Genomic DNA, 15,335 nt, shown 5'->3' on the forward strand with positions numbered 1-15,335 from the left:
AGATGAAGTCGTGCCGTTCGGCGTAAGAGAGTCTGTGTATACGAGCCATAAAATCGAGAGCATCGAAGGATAAGAGCGCTCGCCGGGGCAGGGAGGAAGCGGGGGCGCATATATCGAGGGCATTTGTTCTGGGGGAAGTTACGGGGGTGAGCCTGAGCAGACCGTTACGTGGTGTTATGCTGCGGTGCTGTTGTTGCCACTGCTTCTGGTCATACACACTTTTACGAGCTATAAAAGTCGACCCGATACCTGACACGAGGTCAGGTGTCGTCTGAACCCTCGGCAACCACCGGCCCACGAGTATATATCGGAAAATAAATATATTTATGTATGTATAGACATAAAAACGCTTGTATATAAACATTTTCGAAGAAACGCGCCGGGCTTTCCTAGCGCTCGCGCCCCCGGAGTTTAGGTACACCTTCGCATATAATCCGTCCGCGGCAGTCGATTTAAGCCCACCAGTATCCAATTTCCGTCAAATCCGTCAATGCACGGCCCCCTCTCGCGCGCTCTCTTCCGCCGCGAGCGAACGCGCCCCGCGCCCCAAAGGGAGAAAAGAGACACGGAGGGCGAGAGAAATCCTTCGATAATCCCCGGGCGAGAGAGGATTTATTGAATTTATTTTGTGTAACAGGCTCTTGTCCAAAGTTTTTCAAGCTTTTAAAACGTATACGTCGCGATGTCGGGGGAAAATGGATCGAGCGGGGTAGTGCTGTGAGCAGCACTGAAAAACACAGAATCGCTGGGAGTTATGCCGATGCGAATTAATTGAGGATAAATGTCGCAGTTTTTTTAACTCGTTCATTCGGCCACTCATTATCTCGGTGTTTTTCTCCTCAGTCGTTTACTCGAAGACGGAACTAAATTTGAACAAAGTTTGGCTGAATGAAACAACGGAATATATCAGCGAATAAAAGTAGAAAGAGTCAAACGCGCGATGCTGTTTGGAGAAGCAGAAAATTCTCTGCTCTGCCTCGTCGCAGGGAAGAGAAAATTAGGATTTTCCCAACGAAAACTTCCCTTTTCGTCAATTTTCTTTACGAGCCTGATTCACCTTCCTAAAGCTCCATTGACGTATGAACGTCACGGCGGGGCGAGGATCGTTATACGAAAATAATAATAAAAGCCGCACGTTCCTCGAATTATACATCCAACGTTTTATGTCCTTAAGCTTTTGTTTTCCCAACGAGCGAGATACGCACTAAAGGGGTGAAGAGCTCGATGAAAAAAGTAGCATCGTAAAAGTATTGTGTAACGTAAGAGGATCACAAAAAACTGAGAAAAAAGTGAATGTATCCCGGACTTCATGCGGAGCCAGGGAATTTCTCTGTGAATTCTTTGCTCGAACTCGAAAGCTCTATTTGCACATAGGGGCTGCTCTCGGACTGGAAAGAAAAAAGGAATCTCATCGGCTGTACACGTACTTCATCAGGATATTCGAGCACCATGATTTAAATAAACCACACCCACTCGCTTCGCAAATACAGCAGCGACTAGCAAACGAATAGCGTCCTCTCGTTTTCGATAATAAACCAAAGAAGAACAAAGCAGTGTACATTTCCAAGAATTATGAGAAAAAGAGAAAGGGCGAGAGAGAGAGAGAGAGAGAAAGTGACGAGAACAAAAAATGCGTGGATAGACGAGGCTCAATTTCCCAGTCTTTCTCTCATGAATTGCAGATTTTTTCGTACGAATCAAACTTTTGCGTTTGCGTGTGCGGCGAGACCTCGAGAACTCGAGAGCAGCAGGAGCAGCCTCGCTCGCTTCTCTTCCCTTTATATTTTATCTCGAGGTGTCTCGCATTTCAGACTCCGAATTATTCGCTTCCTGTGTTTTTTTTCTCTAGAATTATAAATCTTCCTCCTCCGCCCTCAAATATACTATTGATATAGTTGGCTATCGATTTTCCTCGGAATGAGAGTTTCACTTCAATGAAATGCCTCCGATCGAATTGCAAATAACGTCATTAAATTCCCCGTATATTGCCTTTTGTTTCCGATTCTTCATACATTTTGTATGACTCTCAACTCTGAAAGCTTTTATTTTAATGCATGCACTCGTTATTGAAAACAATTCACGATAATGACAAATTTTTCATGAACTCAACACATACTGCGCGGTTGCCATATTGCTTTTAATTTATTCCTCCGTTCAATTGAACCTTCCGGACACCGAAATGAGTATCAATAATTTCTCTAGCGACTGATGAATATTGCGCGTTTGCATTCACGATCATAAAATTGCCATTTTCATTCGTACATCCGATCTAAAATTAAGGTAGTTCACACACGAAACGATTTTCTTAAGAAAGTCTTGAAGTTTACAGATGAGATTAAGGTAACTCCTGTACTGCATGCTAGTCAAATGAGTGCTAAATTTTCAAAACGTTTTTAGACCAAGTTTAACGTACCGATTAAATGTATTGTTAGTGGATTTGTATTACAGCATATCTTATTAAGATGTAAAAATATTAAAAACGCTAGTTTTGCAAAAGCATCAACTGACAAATGCAAATTTCCACGCTGACACATTTTCACTGGTATTTTTCAAAGAATTATCTTCGTTTTTTGATCGATTTTATTGCAACAAGTCTCATTTTGTTCGTCAACTGGTCCTCTATGAATCCACCGTGTAGTTGTTTTTTTAACTCGATCGTTTCACTGTTGCATCTAATTGTTCATTAAGTGAAAAAACTTTTTCATTCATAATTTCTCTCAGGAATGAGTTTAAAGGAAAATCTACGTGGTGAATTCGTATAAGATCGGTTGAAAAATAAAATGAGACTTGGTGCAATAAAATCGATGAAAAAACGCAGATAATTATTTGAAAAATACCAGTGAAAATGTGTCAGCGTGTTTAATATTTTTACATCTTAATAAGATATGCCGTAATACAAATCCATTAACAATACATTTAATCAGTACATTAAACTTGGTCTAAAAGCGTTTTGAAAATTTAGCACTCATTTGACTAGGATGCAGTACAGGAGTTACCTTAAATGGCTAGTCGATTGACACGCATTTCAAATTTTGAAGGGTTCGTCTTATTGGTTAGATAAACGTGTTTAAATACGAAGAAAAATACACAGGGCTATGCGTAAAAAATCGTTTATCTTTCCATATAATGAATGAACACATCTTACGAAGCTTATGAAAAAGTACACAATAACAATGAAGTATAGAAGGTTTGGGAAAAGTTCGAAACGATCATCCTACTAGTAATCAAGATATGTTACGTTAAAGATTGAACGAAACTGATAATGAGCACTCGTATATAATCTGACGTTTGCTCGTTTCGTCATTTTGTTTATTCTTGGCTTGGCCCATTCCTGTCACAGCCTTCTGTCTTTTTATTAACGCTTTTTTCTTTATCCATTTCCCGTTGTGTTTCCCTTTGCGCTCTCTAATGCGATTTTTAACATAAAAACTGTAGTATTTTCGTCAGGGACGAATGAAATTTCGGGTTCAGTCAGTGATGGATCCCCGATTAATTAATGGCTTGTAATTTCATTAACCAAAAGACAAGTTGAAAAAATGTATTTGCAATTTCGAATTAATAACTCTGACATTAATTTAAAGTGACAATATCTTTAATTAGGGAGTAAAAAATTGACCGAATTTAAACCCCCATAAAATACGATTTTCCGCGCATGATCTAGCTTAATCGATAAAATCTCGTAACAATTCGTAAAGAACGCATTTTAGTGGGTCAGTAAAGGATTCCGTGTGTGTCTACGCGATAGGAATGTTGCCATTGAGGATCGATTTGTGATTCACGCGTTTGAGTTAAGCCCCCGTTTTCTCCAGGTCATACCCTCCGATCACACGATTCTTTTACAATTGTCCAGGCTCAACGAGGGATGTACAAGTTTAATTGAGTTTCTCTTTGAATTTAATTAATTTGACGTACATACCCGGAGGAGCGAAGAGAGAGAGAGAGAGAGAGAGGTCTGGTCCCCATCGATCTTGCGTTCGTTCCGGAATATAGACGCTCCAAAGAGCAAGAAAGAGAGAGAGAGACAGAAGATACTTTTACCTTTTTTTCTGCCTCTCCTCTTTCCCTCTCTTTCTTTCTTGCTCGATTCCCTACTGGCATTGTTACGAGAGCTCACGTCTGCGCTCGCCTCTCGTCTCTTATCGTCGAACGAAACTCTTTCGCTCAAACTCCAGAAAGTCGTTTGCAAAGAGCTTTCGTCGAGCAATGACTCAAGAAGAAAATAAGAAGCCTTGCCTCGCTGCAAATACTTTTATCCCGTTGAAAAAATGCCTCTGTTGGCATCTATTCGGGGGATGGTTCGATCGATCATTTTACAAACTTTGTATCAAGCCTTCCATAATTCTCGATAATACACATTTGACATTCCTAATCCCCTTAATTATCCTGAAAAAAGTCACGAGATCGTAACTTTCCTCTCATTGATAACGTGCGGTTTGATAAATGTTCCAGAGTGCTGTTACATCGACGGGGGAAAGTTAGTCAAAAAACGAATAATCGAAGGAAAATCAGCCGCAGGAGGGAAACAAGTTGGAGAAGCAAAGAGAGAATCCTGCCAAAGAGAGCTCAGTGACGAGGGAGGAAGAACAAAACGAGGAAGATTGAAAAAAAAAACGAAAAAGCCCGCATCAAAGTGAGTCTCAAGGTGGACAAAAAAAGTGGAGGGAAACGAAGATCAACAATAAAGTGACGCTCGTCGAAGGGACCTTTGAAAATAAGCGGAAGTAGCCGGCCATCTTTTTCTCTCGTGTCCCTCTTCGTGTGGACTTTACCCGACAGGCTTTTTCTTTCTCTCTCGATATTCTGCGAGAGTGAAAGGGCGACCTGAGCACAGTCGAGATGAAGGTACCCGGACGAACGAACAAGTGACTCCGCTTCGAGCCTCGAAGCCAAAGTGAATCAGCCAGCGGAAGTTGAGAGAAAAAAGGATAAAGCCGAGAACGGGGAAAAGGGAAAGGGATACGCGAGCGTGGCGGGCTCAGCGGCGGCCTGGCGGCCAAAAGTGTTGCTTCTTTCACTCGGGCAAAAGGGCCCGTGTGATGGTCTCGGGGTGGTGCCCGTGCGTACCTCTGGGGCGCCGGGAATCCCCGCGCCCACAGTCCAGCATCCATACTGCACACAATTCAATCGGCTATCATCACGGTGGCCCTTACACCGTTAGCGCCGCCACCGGTAACCCGGAAATGGTTCAGATGTTCTACTACGAGAATCGCGGCAAGTGCTGCAAAAAGTTACTACGTTACGACGGATACCCCAACAAAGTGAGTCTTTGCGATCATGCAGTTTTTTTTAAATTATTCTGCAATGCTCATTCGGACCTTTGGTTTTTCGATATCCGTCGAAAAATGATTATTTTTACGTCGTGGAAAATCTACCGTGATGCGGAAATCGAAAATTCCAATTTTGGGAGTTGAAATTTGGATTTCTATTCCTGGAATATTTATATAGGATCTACTGTTTAGTTCTGGAGAAAACAATTAACGAAAATCACATTTTTTGAAGCATCATACATAGGCTCTTGTGGCAAGCACACTCGCTGAGCAACGATGTGTATTAAATGAAATTGGATTTTCTCAACTTTAACGCCTTACATACGTCCAACAGGGCCTAAAACGCGCTAAAAGAAAAACTGTTTTTAGAAAAGATAGCAGGAGCAATTAAGAAAAATCATTTTTACATATTGTTTGTTAGTATCTAAACTTTCTAAAACAAAAATTATTTCATTTTATTTTCGACAATTACAAGACAAAAAATCTTGTTTCTTGAAGCATTATGAAAAAAAGTTGCTTCACGGTCTGCATCATTTCTTCTTGAAACGTTGTTAGATCTGTAACAAGTAAAAAAAATTATTGTAAAATAAAGTTGTAGTTATAGTCTGTCGAGTCGGATTTTTAAATTCGATAAATTTAGCAATTTACGACAGTTTAAAAAGTGTGCATTTTGTGTCATAAATTTCACACTTTAATTATGTTTGTAAAATTTTTAAATCACCGTTTCAAAAATCTGACTTGACAGATTTTCAATATTTAAAAAAAACCATCAAAAATTAAAATTTTACTATCGACTTTCACAGAAATACGCCTAAAACTATAGAGAATAATGATCTTTTAAAAATCAATTTTTCAAAAAAATTCAAATCAAGAAAAATTTCAAATCAAAAACGAGAATAAGAAAATAGAATGTTTTTATGACATGAGCCAACCCAACCGATTTCGAAAGATAAATTACACATAATACAAATAATGGCGAGAATAAATTTTAATCGCTTCTTTCATCATCAAAAAAGCAAGAAAATTCAGTTGCTTTTTTGAATCACAAGTAACGCACGATCTTCCTTAACAATGCATTTGGCTATTTGATCATTCGAACAATCGATGAATTCTTTTTGCGCAATTATTTTCGCTGTTACTGAATTCGGAAGTTTCCTCAAACTCGAGGATGTTGGAGAAGATGTTTGAAGGAGATAAAATTTGCAGACACTGGAATCACGAAAGAAAAAATGCCTCGTGAATATTTTTCAACTCTATCGCGAAATACTTGAAAGTTCATATGTTCCGGGTCATTGCACACCGCAATTTAGGGGGATGTGAAATGTTGTAGTTTTCTTACACACAATGGGCGTGCGCGGCTTGTCGTTTTATTTGAAAGTTCTCGCTTGAGTATTTTGCGAAATCGTTACCAGACACGAACGTTCTTTTCCTCGCGTCTCTCTCCCGCCTCAGTTTTATTTTTCACAGCCTTTCCGCGTATACCGTGACGCTGCCAAGAACAAGCATTAAGGAAAATTCAGGTTCGGAGTGTTCCGCGCGCGCGGGGCGATATCCTCGTAAATTTCCGACGTTTCGTCGGATAAATTTTATCGATGGGTTTTCACTCCGCCGCCATTGCTCTCCGGCGTTCCGTTTCTGGCATTTGTGGGATTCGTGGAGGGCTTCCTTCTCACGGAGCTCCATTTTCTCCAGCATTCGTCACCGTTTCTGCATAATATCGAGCAAAAACATTGTCCGATGCGAGGAGAGAAAGAGAGGGAGCGAGAGAAAGCCAGAAATACAGAAAGTTGGATGAAAAACGAAGAATCGAAATAAGGGAGAAAATGTAGGTCGGAGAAAAATGCAACCGAGAGAATAGCCCGGAAAAATAAGTAAAAATGCTGACTCCGTGATTGGCTGGAGCCCTCGGTACGGCTGCGAAATTCTTTTTGTCTCATCTCTCCTCCCCCACCTATTTTTCTCTTCGATCTTCGTCTTCCTTTCTCACCGCACGAGCAGGACGTAACGGGTGCTCGGAATTTCGCGAAAATCCTCCGGGGCTGCCCGCGAAAGAATCGACGAGACGAGAATATCGACGACGCGTCCCGGATACTTGCATCTCTCTCTCTCATTCAAACTTTTTTTCCCCATCATTATTATTATCTTCCAGCCAATAACTCGGCAAATTTCATACGAAATTGGATGCAATGGTGAATGGGGAGTTGGGACGAGAGCTACGAATGCCCCAGGCTTGGCATACAGTCTTCAGCATCTTTCGCTTTTTCCTATTCCATCCATAGGCTGTTCGAAAACTGCTCGACCATTTTTTCTTGATGGGATTATCGCTCCCTTGGAAAAAAAGCAATAAAAATGAAGCGAAAAAAGCTGGAGCATCGATTTCTCCCGAGATCCTTGCAACGAAATTGACGAGCGCAGAACTTCGTATTCCCGTTAACTTTCCCGAGTCCAATGACCAGCATTCTCGTAACCCGATAACCGATTGTCGATTCCCTAATCATCGATGTTTCTTAAAAATGTATTTTGCACTAAACACAAGTTTCTTGGTCGAAAAGTAAAAATGCGAGTAACGACGATCAGTTGCGATGGTCCGAGTGCTCGAGGGGCTGATTTTTTAGAAGTTGGAGCGCAGAGCGAAGCGAGCGCGGAAAGTTCGGAGCTCAATTTGGCACGAAATGACCTGTACGAAGAAATAACCTTTCGGCTAGTAAACTGAAGGTTGCGGAGATGCGGAAAGGTATTCTTTGAGAAGGCTAGGCTCTCTCCTTGGCTTGGCAAGACGTCAGAGGCAAAACCACCGACAGAAATTCAAATGAGTGCTCGGTTGCTTTCTTGAAAGTCGAGCGATGAGGAGAGTGAAGAGGAAGAGGCGAGGGTGGGAGGAGAGGAGTTAAGATGCGAGAAAGGGAATAAATGTGCTCTCGTTCGGCTACAAACGACAGGACTCGCGTATTTAAAATAGACCGCGAGTATGGGGGATGAGGGAGGAAGTGGGTACAGAGAACGTTAAATTCCATGGGGAAACCCTGCTCTCGTGGAAACTTCTCAGACGGTTTTTAGGGACGAATAAAAATGAAATTTCTCGTTCGCTATTTTTTTCTTTCTTTACCCAACTAAATAGACATAACTTTTGCTGTTGTTTTTTACAACGGCTCTTTAATAGCAAAATATGACAAAACTTTTTTCGCCCCCCCCCCCCCCCATCGACCTGGAATATTGAAAAGCTTTGATATAAACGATTGAAAATAAAAGTCCGAACGCGTAGTCTCGTTAGAAATGAGAGAACATTTGAAAAGTTGTGGAAACCCGATGGAAAATCGAGCGTTAAAAAAATCAATTGAATGCAAAAACCGTGTGACTGGGCGCCTCGAGGACAGAAGCGAGGAGTTTTAAGCAATGGGAGAGTTACGAAACGAGGATAGCGAGAGTGAAAAAAGTTGGGGGAGTTGAAAAAAAGCATCGAATAAAAAAGATTCTTCGTACATTTGCTTCTGCCAAATATTTCACTCATTTGAATAATTCAAGCCTTTCCACCGGCTTTTTTCGCTCTTCGTTTTCGTGTTTTCTTGCCTCCCCCCGCTGGCACCCTTTCGGTGCTGTGCGCGCCTGCCCCATCGCTTTGGCCACACGACCGTGAGCGGGGAACGCGGGGGCACTAATTTCGCACGAGAACATGCTAAAGCAGCGTCGAGAGTCGAGACTCGTCAGAGAGTTAACGAGATGTCATATCTATGTGGATGCGGGGGACCGTGCGGACACGCCAACTTCCTGTTTAACGAGCGTACGCTTCGCCGAGAGTTTCCGCGTGCGCGCAGTCCAGTGGCAGAGAGCCAGATGATAATACACATCCGCGCCGGCGGGGGGGGGATGAAAGAAAACTTTTTTACTTTCTCTCCCTCAGTGGCACTGTTGTCGATCGAAATCCGCTTAGTTTTGCCGCCGCGACTCATTGAATTTTCTTCATCGTCCAAAGCATTATGGATTCCTCGACGATCGAAGGCGATTCAGCGCCCTCAAACTCCTCGAGGCTCTTCCATTAAGAATGTAAATTTTATCGAGTACGGTTTTGCCTCTCGACGTCAAAAGCCCCTGCCTCCATTCCTTTTGAAGACCCGGGGAGAAGCGACGCGACGTACGAAGACAGACGACGCAACCCCCGGTTCGCTAAAGGCCTCAAGCTTCCCGAGCTCGCGCCCAAAAGTGCGCAACTTTACGCCCCTCTGTCCAACAGCGTTCGAGGGCGTCTCGAATGCTCGCTCCCCTGGCGGTGGCGTTCTGTATCAAAATGTCCAGGATGCAGCGAGAGATTGTAACTATATCCTCGTGCTTTGCGGCAATTCTACGGGGCGGGTTGTAAACCCTTATCTTCTCCTCTATCCTCTATAGCAATGCCAAGAACTCTCGTCGTCGTCCCCGTCTTCGTCGCGCGGAGTCGTCGAGGAGATATAACCAGAGGGGGGCGGCCGGGCTTGTTGGAACTCGGCAGGAATATAGAGAAGGAACTTTAGTTGCTGAGCTGGTACGGCGTGGACGGAGGGAGAGACATTTTCTTAGGAGAGGGACGACGAAGGGGGGGGGGGGGAGAAAAGGAGATTTGAGAGTGTAGCATCCCCCGGAGCCGCGAGGGAATAAATCGATTCGAGATATCTGAATAGCCATTATGTGCTCATGCCAGTCGCTCTTCCCCCTCGCGGAGACTTGACGCAGAGCCACCACTTCCGGGTGCAGCGGGGGGCACGAGAGTAAGTCACACGAGTCTGTTCCTTCGAGTCGAAGAACGTATATATATGCGCGAGTGTGAGGACGCGAAGGTATAAAAACCCCACGGTCCTATCGCTCTCCTTTTTCCAACCGCGTTCCGGCCTCTTTCTCTTCTTTCTCGCCCGGTCACAGAGGGTCGGTTCACTTGGAAACTGGGCTAATGCTTTTCCTCGCAGCGAGGAGCCTCAGGTTAGGGAGAGCAAGAAGGTGAAAGACGAGAGTTCCAAAGTCCTCTCGCATCGGAGCCTCCTTTTGCCGGTCACACGATGCTTTTTTCTCCCTTTTCTCTCTCTCTCTCTCTCTTTTTCTACAGCCTTTCAATAATGGTTATTATTCAACGGGATCATTTATTACCCTCTAAGATATCCCTCTTTGGAGTTTACGCCCCTTTTTTTGCCCTCGCTCTCACTCCCTTTCCACCCCCGCCCACCTCTCTCTCCCTTTCTTCCTCCCCAGAGAGGTTTACCTGACAGTGTACTTTAAGCTCTACTGAAAATCCGCCCGGAAGCTCTTTCGCTCCTCGTGAACCGAGACACAGACTCACCTCGTTCGTTAGAATATACCGCTGGCTCCACCGAAGATGAGAGACGCAGCCTTCATCAACGGGGTGTCCAGAATCCTGCCTTCTCAGCTCATCCAGTCGAGAAATCATGAAAAATCCCAAGACAAAAGTGACCTCATGCTTTTTCCTCTTCGACGGACAGCGGCGAGTCTCGTGCGCTTGACCACACCCACTCCGATTCCTGATCGTCGCGTTCCGGATTGCGAGCAGGATGAAGCGATTCGTCGCGTGTGCCTTAAAGCATCAACGGGATTGAGACCGTTGCGCAGGGACTTTTATCCTTCGAATCTTGAAATCTTCGCCGACAAACCGTGCCTTTTGCGACCTCCTGTAGTACACCCTTGTAAATTCCTATCTGCATGCCCCGTACACACACATACTCGGGGATGGCCAGAAGCAAAACTCGAGTTCCTCGTACGGTGCTGGCGGGATCTCGAGCGAGGATTTTTACGAGGACGATAAGTCGCCATACGGCAACCTCTTTTCCCATGGAATATCCAGTCCTGGTGAGCTTACTCGTAAAACTTGAGATTACGCGCGCGCGCGCGCGCGCAGTCTCTGCTGCTATGTGGATGCTCTTTATACGACGAGAGAAAACCCTTTCGAGATGTACGATCTTATGCGTTCTCAAAACAATATCTCAAGTCTCTTGTCTTGCGGGGGTCGCCTTTGATGACCCAGTCGAGAGGAATTGAATATTTTAGTGCTGCGGATATAACGTAATCGGTATTTCATTCTCGCATTTCGAAACTTCTCTGGATACTACAAATTTAGTGACTTCGTGTTACCTCGAAGGGCGAGGGATCGAGGAATATCTCTTTCCCGACGATTTTCTGTGGTTCCGCTCCACAATTGCGATGGGGAACGCCGTCAGAAGATTTTTTGCCATTCTGTCGCTGGCAACTCCGCGGCGCAAAACGAAAATCTTCTTTTCTGCAATTCCACTCGATCGTTGCGCCTCTCGCAACGATTCGGGGTGCGTTTTGATCCGAGGAAAACTCGGGCAGCTGGCAGCTCGGGAAAAGAGTGGAGAGTGGATTCGCGCGGAGTAGAAAAATCGAGAGGGAAAAAAACAAAAGCGATTTAGTGCTGTCGCAAGTAATTTTGAAATCCCATTCTACCGAGTCACCGATCCGAGACCGGCCTCGGGAGCGAGAGAGATCGTTTTCGCTACGAAGCGGAACGGAATTCCCGTAACTCAATTCATTTTCCACAGGCTCTACGGAATAAAGAGAAAGAGCGGGAGCGCGCGGGGGGAAGCGGGCCGCGAGGGGAGCGAGGAAAAACGAAAAGGAAGGGAGCAGTGCACGAGCAATCTCGTTTTCTCGTTGGGTCCTCTCGTGTGACATTTCACTTGAGGAAAGTGGCCCGAAAGTCTATGCATAAAGAGGGCCACGGGAAAAGGGCGCGGAAGGGAATGAAGCGTATGATCGCGTTCAAAATCTATTTTTAAACACTTCTATCTTTACGGCGCGAGAGTCTCTTTAGAGCTTTGCGCGACTCGAGGTCGCCCCGTTTGCAACTCGCGTGCTAATGCAACCTCCGCGATACGTCTGTCCACGCCGACGACGACGAAGACGACGCCAACGAAGACACGCCGGAACACGTGCTCTAACTGTTTTATAAATATACGAAACGCCCTCTCCGCTTACGGGCGAAGGCTAATTTATTTATAGAGCCCCATCGTCCAAGAGTGCTTTATCAAAGAATTTCTCCGACACTTTTTGCTTATATTTTATCATGGATTCATTCCCAAACAAATATCTTCACCGACAGACCTCTCTACTTTAATTCTCAATTTACATTCTTACTTCCATCGTAAACCTTTATTTATCTTTTTAAATACCAACATTATGGTGATTCAAAAAAAAATATTTTTTTTCTCAAACCCACAAGTTGTTGTTTTAACACGTAATTTCAAAGTAATTATCTCAAAATTTGGGCCATCCAAACAAGTTTTTAGAGGTGGCGTCAACGACTTAAAACTTTTTCTTTCTTCTTTTATTTCAAAACGATGATAAAAAAAGATTGATTGTTTGGTGTTGCAACGACAAAAGTTAGCACTCGATCAAGAGTTGATTCTCTTAAATTTTGAGCTTCGAGGAAAAACATCTTCTAGAGGTCGTCCCAATGGTTTTTCTAAAGTTTTTTTTTTCGATTTTTCGTAATCATCTCGAGATAAAAAAAATGAATCGCTTTGTTTCGCAGGTTGATATGTTCGCGTGTCATGAAAACATTATTTTCTCAAAATTTGAATCACCTGACAAATTTATTTTCGAGGTGATATTTACACATTTTCTTTTTTTTATTTTTTATTTTTTTTTTCAATCATCCTGATCAACATTCTACTTTCCGTTGATGCTTTCTCTTCTATTTTTGTTCGAAATATTCGAAACTTCGAGCACAACGTTTATTTCATTGTAGTTAAAAATTTTAGTGACTTTCTGCACCTTCGTGCACGTGCAAATGTATTCTTTGGACAAAACGAGGAGGAATTTCGAGTACTCGAAACACCTTAAAAACTCGATTTTCATAATGATAAAAAAAGAAACAAAGGCTGAAGTAATCGTGCTTCGGATTATCGATCGCAGTGGGTACCGATCTTGAGTTTCGAGAATTTTCAGAATTGAAATTTTTCGACACGGTTTGATCGACCACGAAAAGGTCCTCGGTCAGTCGACTTTTGCCCTCGTCTTGCCAGGGCTGACAGAGCTTTTTGTAATCGGTCAAAACCTGTCGGAGAATTTCAATTTCGAAGATTGCAGGCTAGCAGGTTAGGTGCCTGATTCACACTCTCAACATGATTAGTCTCTCAAGTTATGGCACTAATGAACCCGACGATGAGCGAGGAGGACAGACAGAGGGAAAGAAAAACGGTCAATGAAAAGTGTGTTACAATGCTGGATGAGCTCCGTGAGAAACAGCATCGGGCTTCCCTCTTTACCAGAGGAAGAGAAAGATCGAGAGAAAGCGAGAAATCGTGCGGCTGTGTGTGCGTGCATCTCGTACACATATTCACGCTCACAGCTAGCTGGATTAGTGCTACAGCTACAAAGATGAGGAAAAGAGAGAGAGAGAGAAAAGCACGAGGAAGAGAAGAGATCTCTGACCCTGGAGAAGCAGTGAAGAGTTCGCTGCTACACAGCCATTCCCGTTCTCGATTGTTCGAGGGGGAGAAAGAGAAAGAATGAAAAAAAAGAGGCAAAGAAAAGTGTATAAAAGTCTCGGCTTCGGGTGCGGGGAAAAGAAAGGGAGAAAAAAGCGGGATCTGAGGGTGTCCACACGTCGAGACAGTCGCCTCCGAGCGGCGCTATGTGGTCCAACTCATCCTTTCTCCTTTCCTTCTCCTCCATTTTCTCCTTTATTCTTTTTTTCATCGCACGCGAACCCACATGAAAGACGTTCCCGCTTCCCTCCTCTTTTCCCTCGCTGCTCCCTGCGTCCTTTCTTCCCCTTCTGTAGCTTCAGACCGAAAAAGATTTAGAACCTCTTTCATGGACCTTATCTTCCTGTCACTTGAAAGCATTGTCCTCCCGATACTTTCCTCTTCGTAGCCACCTACTCTCTTGCTCCGTATACTCTTAATTAAATCTTCGATCATCCATCGACCCTTACCTCCGTCCTCTTGATTTAATAAATCTGTCTCCTTACACCCAGGGACACGTCGAATCGACGCACTCAGGAAAAACGTTAACGTCACTCCTTTAGGCTTCCTACGGCTTACGCTCCGCTGGACCTTCAACAACGAAACTTTTCCGATTCTCTTACTAACGCTGTCTCGTTGCCTTTCTTCCTAATGAAACAGTCTTCGATGTATTTTCTAACCGAGCTTCCCGAATCATGACCACAAATTTGTCGAGACTTTCTCTCCGAGGACTTTCGCAAAGAGGAGAAAAAATCTTTTCCCCCATCTCAGCTTAACGACCAGAGGTCCTTTTAATATTAATTCCCTCGCACATTTTAGCAATGCATTTTTCAACGTCGACCCAGCTAGTGATCCTGTGTCCGTTGAGCTCGCTTCAATTATTCGATCATCTCATACATACGCGAAGTACAACGTCATCCTCATCCCTGTACGTGATTAATTACTCGTAGCTGAGCGGACTTAGCGTTCCAGGGACATGTGTTTCTCTGTGACGAGCCTCTCGCGCTGGCTGAAGCAGCCTGACTCCTCTCCGTGTACGTAACGTTCTTAGTAGTCGGGGGCTCTCTGGGTCATCCTCGAAATCCTTTGTGACTGCCCAATCCCTCGCTTCAGTTCCGAAGCTCTTTTCTGCCTCCATTCTCCACACGAGAATACGCTCGCGTATTAAGGTATATAGCAGATGCGGATTTATTCGCGGAGGAATAAAATATTCCGTGGGTCCGGAATGCGGAGAGACATGATTAATCGACGAGTCTTCGTCGCTCGTGTGGACGAGCGGCAACACACGAACCGGGGAATACCTAACGTTAAGGGGGGAGGATTTTGGACTGCGGGGGCGGCGCCCTCGTTCCACGGTTTTACGTCCACTTTCGAAGCCATCCGGTCTACCTCGGCGTTATTAACGATCGGCTCGGTTTACGCGACGCAACTCCACCGAACTGTTTCCCCGTTCCGCGCTCCTATTCGCCTCTGCGTTTATTGAGCATTTTTTTCTAGCCCGATAGCGTGTGCTTTTTTTCGTTCTCTGCCGTGCAACGGAAAAAGCTTGCTCGCACGTGTTTGTCGAGTTCGGAGTCAATTATTTAGCAGTTACTCGTGTAAG

The 15,335-nt window shown here is 44.2% G+C and overlaps 1 protein-coding gene and 1 long non-coding RNA gene across 3 annotated transcripts in view; one reads left to right on the forward strand and one right to left on the reverse strand.

Annotated features, from left to right (window-relative positions):
* The window catches only part of LOC122410675 (uncharacterized), a 108,407-nt gene that overhangs the window by 45,591 nt on the left and 47,481 nt on the right, over positions 1–15,335 (reverse strand). The window lies entirely within an intron of this gene.
* LOC122410674 (uncharacterized) overlaps positions 1–15,335 on the forward strand; it is a 68,023-nt gene that overhangs the window by 5,538 nt on the left and 47,150 nt on the right. For both annotated transcript variants that reach the window (XR_006260997.1, XM_043419017.1), the window contains exon 2: positions 4,450–5,258. Coding sequence is in view for 1 of the 2 variants with exons in the window: in XM_043419017.1 (XP_043274952.1) it covers positions 5,037–5,258 (222 nt within the window). In the remaining variant the exon portion in view is untranslated. The remainder of the gene's footprint in view (positions 1–4,449; positions 5,259–15,335) is intronic.

This window comes from Venturia canescens, chromosome 5 (genome assembly GCF_019457755.1).
Source record: "Venturia canescens isolate UGA chromosome 5, ASM1945775v1, whole genome shotgun sequence".
Taxonomy (NCBI): Eukaryota; Metazoa; Arthropoda; class Insecta; order Hymenoptera; family Ichneumonidae; genus Venturia; species Venturia canescens.